The 21,155-nt window shown below is 38.8% G+C and overlaps 1 protein-coding gene across 3 annotated transcripts; it reads right to left on the reverse strand.

Annotated features, from left to right (window-relative positions):
- Window positions 1-781: 781 nt before the first annotated feature.
- LOC107188484 lies at window positions 782-21,155 on the reverse strand. 3 transcript variants are annotated; one of them, XM_015576797.1, is made up of 3 exons: window positions 21,082-21,155; window positions 1,745-1,928; window positions 782-1,184 (listed from the first exon to the last, which is right to left on the reverse strand). In XM_015576797.1, the coding sequence occupies exons 1-3, from the start codon at window positions 21,099-21,101 to the stop codon at window positions 957-959; spliced, it is 432 nt and encodes a 143-aa protein (XP_015432283.1). In that variant the 5' UTR covers window positions 21,102-21,155; the 3' UTR covers window positions 782-956. The 3 variants fall into 3 exon arrangements, with proteins under 3 accessions (XP_015432283.1, XP_015432274.1, XP_015432265.1); XM_015576788.1 differs by lacking the exon at window positions 21,082-21,155 and adding an exon at window positions 5,042-5,236; XM_015576779.1 differs by lacking the exon at window positions 21,082-21,155 and having other exon boundaries at window positions 1,745-2,104.

A 21,155-nucleotide genomic window follows, 5' to 3' on the forward strand; every position in this document is an offset into this window, starting at 1 on the left:
CCAGAGAAAAAAAAACAAGTGAGAGAATGTAAGAAAACTACGCCTCTCTCGGTGTGAACGCACCTTACATCAATTTGAATCCCCCGACGATATCATCGTGAATTACTGTATCGTCGGCACACGAACGCGGAATTTGCATAATTCCATCTGCCGCGAATGGGGAACACAATTGTTCCAATTAGCATAGTTACTGCTTAGGGCCCCGCATCTCGGAGTCATCTTCCGAGAAGGGAAATATTTGCGGTCTCCTCGGAAGATGCATTAAACAGATGTGTCATCTCGTTCTGCTCGCTAGAAAATTAGGTCGTGCAGAACCTAACAACCACCAACTCACCATATGCTCTCGAGGCGTCTCGAATACATCCACGTCGATATTCCGTTACAGTAGTTTAGTATTGTTAAAGCACGGGGGAATGGAGAGTGTTAGCAAAAAAAAAGAAAAAACAGAAACACTCTGTTACCCCGCTGTTTCGAATTTATAGAGAAATATACATATATTATTCCGTTTATTCATAAAAAAATTGTATAAAGCTATATATAATTTATTCACATCGTGTAATATCATTCGTTCGTTAATCACGTGTATTGCACACTATTCCAATAAATACTGTATTAAATAATCGCGTAAGAATACTACAAAGTCTTTATATAAATAATACAGTAACAAATATCACGAGAAAAGCTACATCCGATTTTCAAAAAAAGGAAAAATCCTGGACCAAAAAGGTCGGATTGTTTTCGGTAAATAAAATTTAAAATATAACTTTGGTTCACTGGCGCTTCGGGCACTTAAACGTGCCAATACTTTGACTAGGGGGTTTTAAATTAATGTACATTTCGATCTACGACTTGTCAAGTTTTCCTTGAAAAATTTCCGAATTTTCAACTCGAACAGCGAGTTTGTTCCTTGTTAAATTGGAGAATCTCGTGGCGAGTTGTCTACTTCGTAATTTGTCTCATGTACTGTCGGTCATTATCTTCTCATCTTTGTCTTCCGGTTGATCCTGCATCGCGAAGTCGTCGTCCTGCGCGTCATCGTCATGCACGATCTGCAGATTCTCCACCCGATTTCTCGTTTCCAATGGATTCCCAACCTCGTTTCCGTGTTGATCTAGCTTCACCCACACGTATCGTCCAGGCAACGGTTCCTCCTTCTCGAAGTCGAAGTTCCATCTTTCCTTGGCCTACCATCCGTACAAAACACGCGGAAACGTACAGTAAAACGTTTAAAATTAAACTTGTAGACGGTTGTATCAAAATAAAAATTAATTTTTTAGTCACCTAACGTTTGCACCTCAAATATCTTTGTTGTTTTTAAAGATACGTCAAATGTCGTAACGACAAAGTTGAATGGTTCAATGGGGCTCATACGATACCAAACAAATTTTTGTATTTATGTCATTTTTTTACAGATATCAAGGTCACCTCCAGTTTTTAAAATGGAAGCACCCCTTTTAAACACCTACAATGATAGTCCCTTTCATTAGGAATTCAGTAACTATAATTATTCAAGGTCATTCAAAAAAAAAAAAAAAATAAAATAGAAATAATTTTAAAAAATGAAGGTGACCTTTGATATCCCTAAAAAAATGACATAAAAACAAAAATTGTTTGGCATCGTGTGAGCCGCATTAAACCATTCAACTTTGTCTTGTAAAGTTTAAAAAGTGTGACTTAATGCACTCTGGCTCTGGGGTCCAGATATGGCAATTAAATATTAAATATTCTCTGCTCGTTTACTCACGTTCTCCCGGTTTTTCCGTGCCTCCTCGTAGAAACAATTTGCAAGGTTGTCCTCGACGCCCGAATTTCGATCCGAATCCCCATGGTTCTCGTCCTCGTTGTCCTGGAACAATCTTCTTCGCACGCTGCGAAACCTGTGTCCATCTTCTACATCCATGCTCGGATACTGCAGCGTGAGTCGGGCCCTGATAATGTTTCGGTTAATCAAACGCAGATGATTAGCTTTTATTATTATCATCGTTAATGTACGTTGTTGCGAAAGGTACACGATAAAATTATAGATTAGATTAATTATAACAAAACAGTAACAACATATAAATGAAACCCAAAGGTCGGTAAACCAAGGTCAGTTACCCAAAGTTCAGCGTAAAACCCGATCTTAGGTATCCAAATATTAAACTCACGAGTAAACTCGGCTTCTGCTAGGGGAAAAATGGCGTTGGGGAAGGGTTTCCTACCATTTGGTAATTTATTTCAAGTATACTGAAATAAATGTTAAACTGAATGTTAATTTGGTATAAATTTCAGTAACTTCCGAGACCAAATAATGATGGTCCCTCCTTTACGCTCCTTTTTCCCCTAGCGGAAGCCGAGTTTGCTTGTAAGGGTGCATCGTCCTTTACCACCTTTCGTTTCAGTAACTTTGCGTTATTATACTTAATTACTTAACACTGGAATCACTAAACCGATGAAAATGACGGAATTCAGATTTGTTGTTTTACGAATATTGTAATTATTACAGTGCTTTCGTGGGTATTCTAGTCGACCTTTAATTCAATTAAAAATATTGGATCTTAAAAGTGCAACAATGCTCCATTTATAAACATTTAATAATTTTTAAATTTATAATTTACATTTCTTGTCTAATGGTCATTTATTGGTATACAGTCAATTACTGGTTGGTTTACCTTACACAAAATTAGTATACGAAAAAATTCTACGGGAAAGATGTGTTTTTTTCGAAGGACAAGTAGAAAATAGGATCCCACAATCTGGGGAAAGAATTTGCAACGTCACAAAGTAATGTTTAATTATCCGCCATGTTACGCACGATTTATCGTACACAGTGGTTCATTGCAGTTTGTAAACAATGTGATATGCATCGCCGTCGCGTAGACCATGCCAGGTCTATGCACGTGGTATCGGCGAAAGAGACAAAAGGAAGGAGGGAAGAGAAACCCGTAGCGGTGTCGGCCAATGTGCCGTTCAACGGATGTATCGGAATGCATTTCACTTCCTGCACGACCGTATCCCCGCATACCGGATAATAGTTATTATTCGACGATATATAGGCGAGATGAATTATCACTCGTGAAGCATAAAGTCGTACGACGATTCACGAGTCCTTTCTATGACCTTTAACTACAGGTTTTATCCGCTATCGTATACACAATCAGAGCCGTTCCTATGTTGTTGGCCATTCGAGTGCAAAAACAGTATCGCCGCTCTCATTAATTTAATATTATTTAATTAAGAATTTGATATGCAGTGGTTACTTTTTTATCTATATATGTATATATAGCTTTTAACATTTGTCATTGAGAAGGAATATTTTTAATTTTTATTTTTATAAAATAAAGATCGATTATCTTTCATTTGAATTTCTGAACAATTTTCTGAGACATTTCTATGAATTTAACTTATTTCTGTTATAATTTTTTCTGTCATTATTGAGTCTTATTAGGAGATACTGCCCCACTGTAAAAGACTGATAATATTATCCCATTTTCAGAATTATGCTTAACCTATTTTTGTCTGCATATTTGAATATATTACTTGTAGGATAATTATTGGACAACGTTCGCGATGATAATTACTTTTAAGGACATGCTTGACTTTAACGACAATAAATTCACTTTTTTCCAAGGACTTCACGAAATCCCAGTGATCTTTCGCTATCAAGGCCAGACCTCCGTGTTTTCACCGTGCGAAAGCAAACGGCTCTAGGTTGTCTCGCTATTTTGTTCCTTTACTCGATCAGAAACTGGTTTCGTAACTGAACTTTCGCTTCTATGAAATGAACCTCGTGACGCCCCGACTGTTGTCGGGTATAATTACAATGCGGTACATGTAGATAATAATTTTCATTCCTTGTCTTTCTTCCCTTATCCTTCATAAACTGACAAATCAGTCGAGGCTCTTGGAATAATCCGGGTCAAACCAGACCCAGACATCGTCGTCAGAGGATTAAAGCGTGAAACAGCGATCACGGACGAGTTTAAAAACGGAATTTCGTCGGTGCGTGTAATCAGGATGTGCGAGTCTGAGCCACCTTGCGAAACAAAGAATCCGTGCAGAGGAGCGTGCACCTGCTCGAGCCTCACATCCGCCGTTTATGGTTACGCCGGACTCTTGTCTGATATCGTGTCATCGTTTTTCCAATCTACTGCGCCCGGCAATCAGAAAATTATGTGTAGTTCCTGGCGTACGAAATCATTCGCTGGAAACTAGCCACACTTAAAACAGGATAACAACCCCTATTTCTCACATATACACACGATCTTCGTAGATCACTGCCAGAACACATACACATGAAAATCTTCATAGAGACACCCACTAAACGACAGATATAGTGTATTCGAAATTTTATATGAGATTTTTAAATTAAGGGTGTGTTTCCACTCGGTGACGTCATTTTTAAATTAAGGGTGTGTTTCCACTCGGAGACGTCATTTTTAAACGATTTTTAGAACTAAGAATTAGTTCATGTTTATTAGGACATGTTTGTTTAGATTTGAAGAAAGCACAATGAAATTTTTGTGCAATTAACTTTTACATTAACAAAATTATTAGATGTTTTTTTCAGTGTATTCACGTTGTTGTATTAATCGGAAAACCAAATCAAAGATAATCTTTATCTACATTAAAGGTGCTATCTTGTGAACTACTATGGAGCAGTAAAATTTTTTATTTAACAAAATGGCAGCCATGTGAAGGAAAAATTCATTAAATTTGCACCTTCTTCAGGTGATAACAAACAAGCTATTGCTGATATTGACGTAATAGTCTTTCACAAGATAAAGAGACGTTACTTTATATGTATGTCAAAGCTGAGGTAGATTGTTTAACTCATTATGGATATATCGTGGCAGCCAATTTGTAACACATGCTTTCCAGAAAAACGCGTTTACTCGTACAACGGCGCACTGTTCCCTTAAAATCGTTATAACTTCGTCATTTCAATGAATCGAAACATTGGGAATACATTTTCAAGTCGCAATACTTTTAAAAAATACAATAAAATAAAATCGATTTATTTTACCCTTTCGAATGGTAACACCCCCGTAAGAACACTCACATCTTGTGCGTAACCTTCATTTTTTCCACCGGGTGGAAGGTAGAATCGTCGACGAACAATCGCGAATCCGTCTTATCGCAATCGTATTACCACATAATCACGTGAAAATGATTCACCGTAGAATGACAACGGTCACTCGCGTCGAAACGCACGTGTGATTCACTTTCCTGAAAGAACGAACGAACGAACGGACGGTTTACTGTCAGCCGGCGAAAAGTTCTCTTGGCTTGAATAGCAACGCGCGATCAATAATCTCATCGTTTTCGTTGAGGGTGTGGACTGCGAGCACGAGGGGGTATTTCAGTGCGCGCGCACATTGCAACGAGAGCGCATTCGCACGGATATCGATACTCGACGCGTTTCGATGCGGCATCATCGAGCCGCGGCGTGTTTACCTCTGCCGTTGCACCTGGGATCGATTGATTGCCGATCATTTGATTTAAAAAAAAATGCATTTCTATAGAATATGGACAGTAGAATATAGAGGGTGTATCATTTTTAACCCTTGTGTAGGCAACCGGGTACCAAGGTACACAGTTCTAAATTTTCTTTCACAATTTTTTATGTTCGCGTTTGAAACAACACTTGGTGTATTATAGGAAGGGAAAACTAAGAGTTTTGGAAAAGTATGAAAGTAAAATTATCTATGTTTATCTAATCCGTCAGAATAGGGGTGAAAACGGTGGAATACCTCCCACAGAACTTAAATAAAAAAAAAGACGTTTTTATAAAAGTTGTTTCGTGGGGGGGGGGCATTATATAGTATAAATGATTTTTTTGCAGCTATAGTAATAGGGGAGATTTCAAGGAGTAGTTAATTTTTTTTAAACGGAATGCTATGTTTATGCTTGTTTTGAACACTTATCCGGTCAAAGTGAGTCCAATGGACTTACACTGATATATGAATTTATTTATTTATTTATTTGCCAGTAAATTTACAGTTACGTAAATCCTATAGAGGTAACAAACAAATTACTTGCACATAGACCTGGCTTATAATAAAGAAAAAAGAAATATTCAAATAAAAATAAAATATAAGAGTTATAAAAGATCTGAAACAGTAATATGCATATTCACTACTCAGCGTGAAAATATTATAAAATAGAAATTGGGTCAAAGTTTATAACTTTAAAGTTACAAACCTGAAGCAATATTATTGTATTGAGTACGAATAACTCATTTAATCCTCATTATATTATAATAAATAAGTTATTAAAATGTTGTGAGTATTCTTAAAAATTTATCCTAAAAATAAGGTATACATTTTACTAAAATTGCGTGATATACTCATATATACCATTGGTCTCCGACTGCCCGTCTACATTACATACTAGATAAATTGCCCGGATAAGGGTTAATACGATAGCGTTCGTTGAGATGAGTTCAACGATGTGTTATACAAGGTTATTGACTATAGCAGGGGGTCGTGAGTTAGTGAAATTCGAAGGGACAGATCAACGTGATCGCACAGGTTGTGTCCTACCAAAATCTACGTTACCGTGCCAGGGGGTCGCACCAGACCCACAATTCGCATTGATTTGACTACGTAACATCTTATTAATTTATCACATCCTATGGTACTCAATAATGTTATGTAGCACATCGTTGAACTCGTCTCACCATATGCTACCATATTATGAATAAAAAAAAGCATTTCGTTTAAGAAAATTAATTTGACCTTGAAATCACCCCCACTACTTTACTTGCAAAAATTTGTATCTATCGTATAATGTTCCCCTCCAGATTAAATAACTTTTCTAAGAATATATTTTTTCACATTTTCAGTTCTTTAGGCGATATTCCACCGTTTTTAGTTAAAAGGGACACCCTGTAGAGAATAGTATGTCCTTCCTAAAGTTTAAAGGGAACCTCGCGCTGTCAACGATATTATCAGTGTTTATTAATACCAGACTCTGAACCTAACCTAGATCTGGCAATAATACTGTCAGTGTTAATGAAGAAATACTGTAGTAGTAATTAGTAATTGCTACAGCAACAGTAATTGAGACATACTGATAGTGACACTGATCGTGTGTGGCCAGTACTGACCTCGTGTTGTACTTTTTCATTCTATCTGTCCTTATCTTTCCCGAACATGCTTGCCTCAAACGTCAACTGGACAGTACATATATTAACGTGTTACACCGGGGAAACTACTTACTTTAACTTCCTATACCACTACTTAAATGTACTTGTATCCGATAATTTCCATCTGACGTTGTCTATTAGAGAGAAAATTGTACATTAAATTGTGAGAGTTCGCCCAGTTAACAAGTTACAATGGCCTACAGTCTACCACTTTCTAATTGTCTATTACGAACGTCAGTACCTAAAGTTAAAATATTAATCAGACGCAAGGAGTGACCTACGGTAAGCTTACATCAGATTACATCAAAGTCACTAATGTTGTATAAATTGTTTACAAAAAAAAAAAAAATGTGAATAAAAGAAAAATGGAAAAATTAACCCAAAAAGCCGACCATTCACCTGCATCAACCCGATAACTCCTCTGCCTATCGTGGCTCGAACGTCGTAGGTCAAGGAACCAGATCAGAAATCGAGTTGCCCAAAATCGCACGATTTTTTCGTCACGCGTGTACTAACCTAGATTCTTCAATCACCAACGTCACGGTTCTCGAACGTATAACCTAATTACAGATCGATATCGTCAACACGCCTTTGAACGATAACCACAAGATGTGCCAGAATCGTCTACACACCACAAAACGTCCACTAAGAAACAGGTATAGATCGTAACCGTTGTCGTGCAGAGTTCGATAGTTGCAGACGGTGCAACGTTTGAACCGCGACTGGCTGGAAAGTACAGAATAAGTTACTTGCATCCCAGGTGCAGTAGGCTAGCCTAGATTCTTCTTTGCAGACTATTAGTCGCGGAGCAACAGTGTAACAGACGCATGCGCGAGTAAATGATTAACCGGAGTGTAGTTCATTGTTTCCCGTCGCTCATCCCGGAACACAGGATCTGTCGTGATACAATATACATATTTGTTCCAAGGAAAACTATGGGTCGTTAAGTATGAAACTTGACCAATAGAACGTGACATCATCATTTGACCAATTTGATCCAAACGAACCACCCAGATAACAATTTGCGTGCAGATTGGCAGCAGATTGGCAGTAGATACGGAAGTAATTTGTCTAGAAATCCATAGCTATCTGTTTCCATATTTGGCTTGGGTTTGCTGACAGAATCGTGAAGCAGATTGGTGGCAGATTGGCGGCAGATCCTGTAACACAACCCAGCTAACTAACCTAGGTTAATTTATAACCTGGGCTATTTTTTACTTGGCAAATTGTTTTTGGCAGATCATGTATTAAATTTGTAGCCATTCGGGTTATGAAAGCTTTAACAGGCATTGGACAAAATGTGGCTATGCAGATTTGACTGACTCGGTTATATGTATATCAAGTCAAGTTTCACACTTAACGACCCAAATCTTCCGCGAATCGATCGTATTCAATGCAAAGCAATCTAGTACTTCCAGCCTAATCTCCACCTACGATTGTTCGAATTACCGCGAATTATCGGTCGTCCCAGCAATGCCTTCTCCGTCAAGGAATTACTATCTATCTTCGCGGGAATCCTTGTGGACAATCAACGAAGAGTTGGGGTAGAGATGGGGGGAGAATCGTTGGATCTTTTACCTCGGAGAATCGATCGAGTTCGATCTGCGAACGATATCGGTGTCATCGTGGCAGCGTATCGGATTGTCTTTCCCGTACGATAAAATCGATCGATCAATATTATATAGCTGGTCGTGGCGAGGATTGCGCGGAACGGAATGGCTGTTCGAGGAAAAGGTCGTTCCCGGGGGGAGATAGAAAAACGGCAAGAGTTTCCGTGAGAGCTCGGCCCGATAGAGAACGACGGGAAGTAGAACGGCAAGGAATTCTCACAAACGGATACGCGTATTCTCTGGAGGATTCTTCGAATGGTTAAAAAAAAAAAAAAATAGAAGCGGCAGCTGGAAGCAAGCTTCGAGAATGTAGATAATTTCTTGGCTCTAGGACGTCTTGTTTTCCTTGGTAGAGCTTCCTTTGGTCGTTCGACCTCTGCAACGACGTCGTTGGCCGTTTTGTAACCGTCGTTTCGTACCGTTCCGCGCTCGTAGCTTCCGAGGAAATCGCTGTAACTAGATCGCGCATAATTCTCGTTTCGTTTCGTTTCTTTCCGCTTTGCTGTAATTGTTTTCGCGTTTCTTGATGCCCTGCGGTCTCTCCTGGCAACACACGCAGCTGTCGGCGACTGTGAGCCGAAAGGCCAACGATGGCACCTAACTTGGGGTTAGTGAGATGGGCTCTGAAACAGTTCGAATTGCTTCGAATATGTAGGTGTGATGGAAGATTCGGATCAGTTCGAATATGAATCAATACTTAGAATTCTTGACAGTCTTGATGAGTCGCGTATCTTGAGTCTTAATTGTCCAAAGTATAAACATGGACGTGTAGGAATTAAAGATATTTCATTTGTTCGTCCTGCAATTGAATCTAATTTGCTTGAGTCTTGAAAGTTTTGATAAATTCTGAATGTCTTGGAAGTGTTGAAAGACTTCAGAGGTTTCAAATCTAATTGAATTAGGTATTCTTCTATTTTTTATTCAAGTGTTGAAAGTTTTGATAGTTTTCAAATCTATTCATCTATTTAAATCTTGAAAGTTGTGATACTTTTGAAGTCTACTTCAATATAATTAATCCAATTAAGTATAAAGTCACGACAACCGTTCAGATCGATCGAAGGGAGAAAAACTTCGCCATCACTCGATAGAAGAACTTGACCATTGGAAAGCTTCCAGGTTGAAGTTCGCAACGTACGAGCTTGAACGTTCAACGCGTGTGACCAGAATGAATATGTCGACCTGATGAGCGTGCCTGATTAATATTAACGCAAGAGAACCGAACCGTTACCAACCAAAAAGAACCGAGACCGTAAACCAATAACATTCTATTTCTTCCAGTCTCGAAACTCCCGTTCGAATTGATTCCAAACAGACAACAAATTCGATTGTATACCATTTCCTTTTGACACAAATTTCGTACACTTAGAGTAAACGTATCTAATATCACCTACCCAAATTCAGAAAGAAATTGTTTGTGTTTTACATACGAGAGGTTAGAACTATTGAAATCTAAAAAAAATTTACGAATTTTAGCGGATTACTTTTGTCCACGATGTCTGGGATTTTGCTGAAATTTAAATATGGCATAGTCCCTATATGTAGAAATTGGGAAAGGAGAGGGGGTTAAGTTATTGTTTCCCAGGTTTCGAAATTGTTTAAAAAATATATACCCTCAAATTTGGCAATTTTCACCTATTTTTACTACCTTTACGAAAGAATTTTTACCTCCTCAACTATTAAAGATATAAACTCGATGTCTTTTATCAACGTCTGTAGCAAGTACTGCACTGAAAGATAGGCGGTATCGATGCACCCTGGCCAAGACAAAAAAAACTCTGTTTAAGTTAAAAAACATATTAGAACCAAATTACTGAAGCATGTCGTTAATTAGATACTCTTAGTAAATATTCATGTGCTCATAGAATTTTGAAATTTATCTTCTCCCAATGTGATGAAAAATTCTCACAGTTAAATTTTCCTCCCTCTAGATTCACTGTAAACACTTTCCATTCGCCACACGTTGCCCATACGACGTTGCAACCCATATATTCCTACACATGTTTAGTTCATTAACAACCGATTTTAGCACTTTCTTCGCGTGAGATCACGTACGATATTAGACGAAGGTCACCCTATATGCGTAACTGTCAACCGTTACGTCCATCTCGCGTTCCCCGTTTCGAAACTGGATTTCGTCGAAGCGAGGACGCGAAAGCCGACCGATATCCAGCAATTACTTCTTTCACCTTGAACACGTCCTTGCCTCGGTTCGTTATCGTAGTCGTGAAACTTGCATATTTCTTCTCCAGCGTCGTTACCGTTACGCCCGTATCGCGGTCTTATCGACCATCCGATTGAAACTCATTCGATCACGCCATAAAACTGCGTCTACACTATATAGCAAAACAGTGTTATACAACAAATTGTTAATCTTATTATTAATACTAGAACTACCGAGCAAGTCAAAGTGACTTGTCAGTACACTCTTATAACGACGATTAAAATATTATAACAATACATCTCCTCAGATCTGTTGCAAACTTTTACTACGATATGAAAGAGAAGAAATTAGTAAATTTACAAATTCGTAAATATTCAAAAATTTGTCATGTTCATCGACCGATCAAAGTAGTTATGCGTTTATCATCGGTAGTTGTAGTGTTAATATTGTCGTCACACTAGATGGATAACATATAGCTTGTTATACAGGGTGTTAATTTTAACTGGAGCATTTGAATTATTTCCGCTACTATTGAAAGTAAGAAAAAATGACTAAATAGAATGTACATGGTTTTAAGGCGTGCATCTGGTGGTGATAAAAAAATCCTGTGAAGGTCATTTTAACGGTTTCTTCAAGGTCATCGTATTTTTTTTTGTATATTAGCATGTATTTTTTATAACGCAATGTGGTAGTCGACGTCAAGATGAATTCAATGAACCTACACACCATGACCTTGAAGTGACCTTGAAGGCGATGAAATCAGCTTCAGTTTGAAGAATGCAGAAGTAAATAATCATAATAAGCCAGTAAAAAATATTTTATCACCATCAGATGCACGCCTTAAAACCATGTACATTCTATTTAGTCATTTTTTCTTACTTTCAATAGTAGCAGAAATAATTTAAGTGCTCGAGTTAAAATTAACACCCTGTATAACACGAAAAATGTTATGTAACATCACGTTATATAACATTTTTCTTTCTGTTTTTCTAACAAGTTTTATAACTTTGCTATATACCATGTTATGTTACATAGTGTAGACGCAGCTTAAGCCATTTCGATGCAAAGGTCGTTTTCTCCGTGCAATCAGTCGACGAAAGGCTAAGTTATATGCACAATAACACGTGTCGTGGCAGTGTGTATGGAAGCGTTGCAGTTTACGTCAACGACGCGATTCAACACAGACACTTGAACAAACACTGTTTCGATACGATCGTTCGCCCGTCGATAATCGAACGAGCATGGTAAATTTACTTTGAATCGTTCGCGCTTGCGTGATATATTGTTCGACGATGAAAAGTACATACATACGATAATTAAGCATCGGGAACCGGTAATTTTCGAACACACGTGCTCCGTGATGTTTTACGAACGATATTTTTAGTTTCTACGGGGTGGTAGTAAAAACGTGGGATATTTTCATAAGGTGATTTCGATGTGAAATATAGTGCCTACTTATTCTTAAGTAAATGCTTAATTCCCCAGTTATGAATGTATACGTGTATATGTATGGATTACAGATTCATAACTGGGAACTTAAACATTTGCTTAAGAATAAGCAGTATCTAGTTTGTAGAAAGAAAGTGTTATGGTCTGTAAAAATTATAGAGGGTGAGTTAATAAGAACTACTATGTGAAATAAATTGTTACCTATTGATTGTATCAAAAGACGTTTTAAATGCATTTAAATATTAAATTTAAAGAAATTCATCGAAACTCGTCAATTTGATTTTTTCATATCTTATATTTTCTGAGATATATAGATAACCTTGGGCTTTTTCCAAGTGAATGAATTTTTGCCCCCTTGACCTCATTACAGATCGTTCAATACGTCTTTATCGACTGCAACGCACTACTAACAAAATAATTCAAAATACGTTTTAATGAATTAGTTAATACGATCACCACTATCATACACACATTGTCTATCACATCTATAACAAATTGCTTGCACATGACAAGTTACAGTAGTTATACAACCTAGGCCAGTGGTGGCGAACCACGCGGTGATTTTTATAAACTTATTTTTTATATCATAAAAGAGAGAACAGACAATCGAAAATATTACCCTTTTTACCACCCCCCCCTTTCCAAGTGACGCCACTGACTTAGTGACCCACGGGTTAGTATTAAAAAAAATAATGAACAAAACTTGACCCACTTTTGAAAAAGGTTCGCCATCACTGCCCTAGGCGATGGTCCAAATTCAGCAACCATCCCCTATATTTTGCCCGTATTTTCAACGATTAGGGGAAAGGTGTGTAAAACGATCCCTCGGGGTAAAATGATTCCTGGCTGTTCTGTGGCTCTTTTTTTTATTTAAATAAAATTTAGTAAATCAAATGCTTTTTAATCTTCGTCTTATTTACTATCAGTAGGTACAAAATGATCCTTAACCTCTTCACACCGGTGCGAAGGGGTTAAGTATGCCTTCGAAGAAATGCGAATAAAAAATATATTTGATCAGGTAGCTAAATTGTATTTAAGCAAATGATAAGATAGATATACTAACTTACAAAAACTACTTTACTTTTATTTAAATAATGATCATTTGTATTTTTTATATAAATTACGCCATAAGGGAATCGTTTTAGACACCTTTCCCCTATATCTCAGCAACGAAGTCTCGAACATAATTTCGTCATTCTTGATTTTCGTTTTACAATTAAAATCCTGTCCTAAAGTTTTATTAACACCAAATTTCAATCGTCGATGCACACTCGGAAGATCACATACACGACGTTTTCCAACCGGCCGTCTGCCCTTTCACGATCGCCCGCGGACAAACAGCTCCGTGCGTCGTTTCCTATGAATGGAATGCATATTCATTCATTCCTTCGTCGTCGCGTATTGCACGTGCGTTCCCCCCGACCCCGCAGATCCTCGACATATGCTAAAATCTCATCGCGCCAACTGTCGCTTCCTGCATGAATCCACGGACCTTGAAATATATTCCCGCGAGAAGGAATCACCTTCGGTCACGGTCCGTTCGACGTTGGAAGACCGTCGAAGAAAGTGGTTCCCGAATAACATACATATGTATATCTGATTTTACAGATTTCAGACCCTACGCCACCGCCTGAAGTCGTGCCGGGGATTATTACTGTCGGATGTAAACCGTGTCCTTTTGAGAATTCTATTTTAACGTTTCGCCAGGCTAGCTTCAACGGTTTTCGAGCTATACGTTAATAACTGGTGTGTTTGTCTTGCGCTGGTTAATTTATTAAAGTGTACCCTGCTTGTATTCCGGTTCAGTAGTCTGCAATCAGAGATTGTAATTAGTCAGCTGAGCAATTAAACTGTTGGGAAAAGTTTGCTTCAGATTGTCAGAATTGTTTTAATGTCTAGAACCTAGTTTTCTATATCTTTGAACGTATGCTTTCGATTTTTGCTATTATTGTAGTTGTGGTGGAGAGAATTTTGTGAATCGAGTAACTGAAGATTTCTTTCACAATTCTTCCTCAACTAAAGCTCGTCGTTTACTGGATTATATTTTATAGCATCTACCTATCTACCTAACCTAGGGTTACTTGAATAAGCATAGGTGGGATTATCCTCAGAGTCGGGAATATGATACAGAATGCTTGGTATTTAATAAACCTTACAGTGATAGCGTTCGTAGATGGGCTCACAAAAACTGCATCAACTCTAATATAGTGTTTTATGTGTGCATTATCCGTGACTCAATCATGACTCGTAGGCCTAAATTGGACCTAATTTTCATGATTAGTTAACTAACCCCAGAGTCGGGGTATGTTGACTTATTGCTCGCACTAATCTAAATGACAAAAACTACAACCTCGGTTCAATTAAAAGCGATTTCCAAAATTAAACCTGTATACCTAAGTAAATGTGTGAATTTTTGCTATACATCAAGTCAACAAACTATGAATGATTTATTGGTTATAATCAGATATGTTAAAAATTAGTCAACTAGCCCCGGTCTCCCCTATTGTATACCCGACCCTGCAGATTTCCGTTCAATCGAAACACGTTTGCTCATTTGCTCGTCCTTTGCGCGTACATAAATCGGTATAAATAGACCCGGCGGGTCCCCTGAAACAACCCTCAATCTCGTGCGTTCACCGTGGAAGAAGAAAAAAAAACATAACAAACGTATCCCCATCCATTAGGGTAGCCAGACTGCTCGACTTGGCGACACTCCCCCCTGGAATATCCGTTCCCTTTCGTCCCGTACACGCGTGTGCCCTCCTCGAAACCAGCCCTGGATCGTTACATTCGATTCGGAACACGCCCTCCAGAATGTTTCCTGTCGGACGTTTCCATCCGTCGAACGTGTCTCCAGGGGCGGAAAGTTGCTCATGTGTGGAAAATCGGAGACGCCGTCTCACGTGCGGCCAATCTGTCTCTGCGAGGCGACGTCCTCCCCGTCGACAGACAGACATTTATAGAACCGCAGAGAAGACACCGCAGGGGCAAGAAAGAATCGAGGCATGTGCGCAAAAAAGTGGGAAATCAGTGCAAAATCTGCTTCACTAGTCGGAATTGTTAAAATTTAATGACTGACAATTGCAGAGATATCGGGGGCACCTATAGGTGTACAGGTAATCGCTGTTCACGACACCTGTTATGCTAAATGATTTACTGGTACGAACGTAATCGGCTTTAAAATGTGCTTGGGGGACGTTATTGAATAATACCGATTAATAACGTGTTTATTTTTTTTTGCTAATGACTGGTATATTAGTTATATTCTTTCGATGCGAACGATTATTTACTTGTTTGTTAGTTGAAGGGTTTTCATTGCTGGGAAGGAAATTGATGGGAAAATTGAGGGAAACGTAATCGAATAATAGGAGTTAATCTTTAGAGCTAACCAATAGGAACTACTATCTAACATAACTAGTTACGTATTGGTTATATGAAAAAACGTTTTAATGAATTATGTAGCATTTTAAGTGACACATCGGATGGAGTAATTCTTAATTGTCATTTAAATTCGTCAACCGAAAAACTCTTATGGATGATATTTCAAAGTAAAAAAAAACTGTTTAAAACCGAAAAATAACCTTTTCGTCCTTTAACCCGTTGCCTTGTAACATAAAAATGGATTCAACAAACATAAATATCATTCGTTTTCTTTGAGTTAAAGTGAAATATTACTTTGTTGATATTAATATTTAACTTATAGAGTAAATGTTCAATTGCGATAAATACAAGAATTCCTTTCGTTTCTGGGGAACTATTAACGATAAACTAATTGTGGAAACTACAGACATTAAGAAAATCATAGGGCGAGGGGTTAAAGGTTAAAAAACAACGCATCATTCTTTTGTTTATTTTTGCAAATAACTGGTATTTCGATCGCCTTCCATCGACACGAGCGATTATTATTTACCTGCTCGTTAACGGAAGAGTTTTCATCGCTGGGCAGGAAACTCATGGGAAAATCCAGCGGCGTCTGTTCCGTAAACAAGAATCGTTACGGGGTGAGGGTTCGTTAACCGGGCGAACCCCGTTCCCCCATCCCCTTGCATTCCGCGTGTAATAACAACGAGAAATCATTAGAGGATATCGCGCGCGCACACGTGGGTATGTTTCTCCGCGCAGCAGGATTCCACCCTGCCCCCGAGGCGGCGTCAATGATCTTTATCGACTTAATTAATTTTGAATTCCACGAGTAACGAGTATCCGCGCGGTGCGTATTATTGCAGCACGTACGTTCCGCCAGGAACGAATTAACGATACGTTTTGGTGAGTTGTTTTCATAAAAACGTTCAGCGACACGATGTTCTTTTTCTCTTCTAATATAGGTCATTAGTACTGCAGATTTTATACAGTTACCGTAAACATGAGCGTGGAAAAAATGGTTATTCTACTATGGACACAAAAAAGTCATTTAACGAAAGTAACAGAGGTGAATGTTATTGTTAGGGGATGCAGCTCCCATGACCTTGACATGTGTTGTTAAGGTCACCTTCCTGAGTGACCTTTAGAAAGTTTCAGTTATCATATGGTTATTGAAAAGTTATTGAAAAAATAATGATGCCTTTTTCTTGAACTGTTTCTAACAAACTCTGAATGACTTTTTTTCTTGAACTATCTCTCACCAACTCTGAATGATATTTTTTTCTTGAACTGTGTCTAACCAATTCTGAAGTATTGTACTGATTATACAGATCCGAGTTGGATAGAGACAGTTCAAGAAAAAAAATCACTGTCTCTAATCAACCTTGAAGCATTATATTGATCCAAGTTGGTTAGAGTAACTGTTAGGAATACCTGGTATATGTTGCAAATTTTGCCAATAACTTTTTAATAAAAAACGATCAACGGTTAAAACTTCTTAAGAGTCACTAATGTCCTTAACACCATACGTCCAGGTAATCGGAGCTGCATCCCCTAAAGGTAACTTTTACCTTCTGTTTAAGAATGCTCAATAAAAATTTACATTTTTAAAATAAAATCAGCGTTTCCAATTTCGAGAGCTTCGAGTTTCAAAATCTCACAAAATTTCTAATTCTAATATCGAGAATTTCAAATATCAGTTTCCAACCCACCCCTATTTATTATCTAGTCATCAGCGACGATGCCATTGGCACGATTTCTATTTCTTTCTTCGTGTTTTATAGGTCCTCGAGGTCTGCACACGATTCTCGACCATTTCCATTCGTTTTCGCTCGTAAATTCGCTGCAGCAGATCTCTCTCCTCGAAATAGGTTAAACCACCCACCGATCCACTCGGAAATCTAGACACTGGCTGGTTGTTCTTCTTTTCCGTCGATTCTCAACGGACGAGAATAGATTTACGTGTAGGTCGTGGTCGCAGCTGGCGGATTTCTATCTAGCATTTATTTCGTGGCCACGAAGACTGTTCCGCCATTTGCGGCAGGTCAGTGACGCTGCCCCGACCCACGTATCGGCCGCGAAACGACACACATACACGCTCTCTCAGCCGAGTTTCCTTCGGCTGAAAAATATCACCGATCCTTGGGAGGCCGAGTAGTCGTCGCGTGGTCACGATGGACTTTACGAGCACCGTTGTTGGTCGCGGGAATGGCTCTTCTGACACTTTCCCCCCCCCCCTCCTCGATGCCCCTACAGGGTTTACAAATATTTGTTTCGACGCTGCCTGCCGAACCATCGCAACGTCCCACGTGAACGTCGTTCTTTTTCGTTTCGTTGAAATTCGACGTCCTTCCTTTAACACTAGAACTACCGACGATAAACGCATATTTGTTTAAATCGGTGGATAAACGTGAAAAACTTTTGAAAATTTAGAAATTTAGAAGTTCAATAATTTCTTCCAAGGTATTAACTATTAACTGGGCGTGAAATTGTATTAGTATATACATATGTGTTAAGATATATTTTATTATAACATATCTTAACAAAATGTTGCAAAAATGATTTTTACCCCTATACTAAAACATAAAATAGCTAGCTAGTGGCCTTCAACTCGATGCGTCAAATATGTAAGACATTACTTTCTAAAATTCTTAAAAATGTACCCCCTCTACAAGGCATAGAGGATTACAAATGATTCTCATCCAAAAAAGGCGATGTCAAAGCAATAATATTACAAAAAATTGGAGATCAATACCTTAAAGCATTAAAAAGTTGTAAAACTGTACGTTCGGGAAAATAGAAATTTCAGTATCTCGAAGCCGCCAAGTTTTATAGATTTGTCGCAATATACTTTTTTCTTTAGTAAGTCACGCTCTATCAAATGCCACCGGAGCCGTTGGTGAACGTTAAAAACAAAATTTGTTAAAAACGACCATTCCCCTTTACATACAGCTGAGTCAGCGCGATTATCGCTGAGACACGGCAGAGGAAAGGGAAATCCGTCGTCTAAAAAGTGTTTCTGACCTACCAGACTTCCGACCGACACGTATGTGCTCGGTAAATCTCCGTCGTTGCCCCCATCCTCTCTTTACGAGGCGATGTTTCACAAGAACCGGAGCAACACCGTGGTGTGTCCGTGCGGTTTAAGAAATTCGATACGCAAGTTCGCCCGAATCCTTCGTTCGCATTGTTCCATGGCGACAGTGACAAAAGCCACATTGGATACTGTTTTGCGCATGTGATCGGTCGGAATAAAGAGAAAGGGTTTGTGTGTGTCTCCACGGGGGCCGGCTGTGGGTGCATTCAACCTGCCCGGAATTTAAAACCCCCTTCGCACACAATAACCTCCCTCTCCCCCCTGGTACGCACGAGAAATCCAAGACTCCTCCGCCCGGTGAACTCGAGGAGCACAGGAAAGGCCAAACCAACGATGTAACGTTACACTGTTAAATCCCGTATGTAACGCTAGTCTCGAGAGTGTACTTTCTTTCTCTCTTTCTCTCCCTCTGGCTGTGAGTTACCGGATGCAGGAACGACCGCAACCAGGACAGGATCCATAGGGAACGGAGGATGAATCTTATCGCGAAGAAAAACCGACGTGTACTGTCCCAGTCCTGCTTCCAGTGTATACAGGGTGTCCCAAAAAAGCTTCGACTCCCGAAAATGAGGGGTTCCTGGGGTGATTTTAAACAACTTTTTCCTTAGAAAAAATATTGTCCGAGGCTTTGTTAACGAGATATTAACGAAAAACCCCGACCAATCAGAGCGCGAGACTGACGGCCGAGTATCCGCTGTAGCGTTGGCTACCAATCGCAGTGCGTAGCAGAAGCTAGGCCGGCAGACGCGCGCTCTGATTGGTCGGGGTTTTTCGTTAATATCTCGTTAACGAAGCCTCGGATGACATTCTTGCTAAGGTAAAAGTTGTTTCAAATCATCCCAGGAACCCTTCATTTCTGGGAACCGCAAGTATTTTGGGACACCCTGTATACATGCTGTGTGTATCTATGCTCGATTAACAGGATTTTGAACCGTTAAGGTTCAGATGGCTGAGCCTTGGGCACCCCAAGTTGGGGTTTCTCGAAATCCACGGTGTTGCCTCGTGACACGTTTTTTTGGAGAGTTAAAGAGTTAAATGGGCGATGTCTTGAAGGAATTGAGCCACTTAACGTTTAATTATTTGAGAAGTCTGCAAAATGGAGGTTAGACCTTGAACGGTCAGAGGCAATTCGGAACTTGTACGACCGGTACGATTAGACTTTGATTTACTTGAAGATGAATTTTCAGCTCGATAATATACAAATTAATCGAATATATTCGAACGTACCTTTAACTTTCGAATTACTGTGAAATATCCGATATGCTCGAATTACTCGAATATTTATTTATCTACTATCAAATATTAATCTAACTTTAATTAAGAAAAATGTAAGACTCTAATTTAATGTCTTTGCTTTATTTCTTTTCTTGAAATGATTTTTTTAACTTACATCCCTTAACCCGGAAATAGGCGCGCTATGATCGAAAAGACGAACGTTGCCTTTAAAACTTGGGCGTGTGCGCGAGGCATCACCTGAATCATCTCGCGACGTAAAGAAGTCAAATCGTGCCTTAACCCTTCTGTGTGCAACCAAAATATTCACGGTTATTAAGCAATTGGAATACCCCTATTCTAACAGACTAGATAATTTTACATTCATACATTTCCAAAACTCTTACTTTTCCCTCCTTATAATATAGCAAGTGCTGTTTCAGGCAAAAGTATAAAAAGTTGTGAAATAAAATTTAGAAATGTGTACCTGAGTACCCGGTTGCCTACACAAGGGTTAAATGATAATAACTTAGCGGAAGGTAGCAACAGTGAAAGGCTTTGGATCATAATATACAGGGTGAACCACGAATCGTGATCAGTAGAGATTACTCTGTTATTAGCAGTCCGATCGAAAATGTTTTTATCACATATAGCATGGTTTCAAGAGAGCTTTAACTCATAATTATAGCAAATTTTGTATCAACTCTTTTTTTCCCATAATTTTCAAGGTCACCTTCAATTTTTTGCAAATACACCAATAATTTTTTTACGCCTATCTGTTACAGGATTTCAAGATAAATTCAGTAAGTATCATAACATAACATGTGTTACATTTTTTTTCATCTGAATCGAGAAAAGATTATAGAAATATTCGAACTGTAGTATTACAAAGAGTATCGTATGCTACGCCATTGTACTGTTTGTAAACATTTCGTTCTGTACATTGGAACACATCTAATGATATCTACCGATCACGATTCGTGGTTCACCCTGTATGTACTTCAAAACATAAAATCATCGGTCGAAAAGACAAATACGATCGTGTACACCGTTATCGTCTCACCTGCGCCTATCAGCGAGCATATCGACGTCACGAAACCCGTCCGTGATTTCGCGAGAGTGAACCGTTCCGCGCAA

This window comes from Dufourea novaeangliae, unplaced genomic scaffold, assembly GCF_001272555.1.
Source record: "Dufourea novaeangliae isolate 0120121106 unplaced genomic scaffold, ASM127255v1 scaffold16, whole genome shotgun sequence".
Taxonomy (NCBI): domain Eukaryota; kingdom Metazoa; phylum Arthropoda; class Insecta; order Hymenoptera; family Halictidae; genus Dufourea; species Dufourea novaeangliae.

Bases quoted from the DNA above. Each gene is read 5' to 3' on its own strand.
- LOC107188484 (XM_015576779.1), bottom strand. From the start codon at position 1,981: ATGATAATAATAAAAGCTAATCATCTGCGTTTGATTAACCGAAACATT. The intron at 1,185-1,744 runs GTGAGTAAACGA...TACGGATGGTAG, and splicing joins CACGGAAAAACCGGGAGAAC to GCCAAGGAAAGATGGAACTT.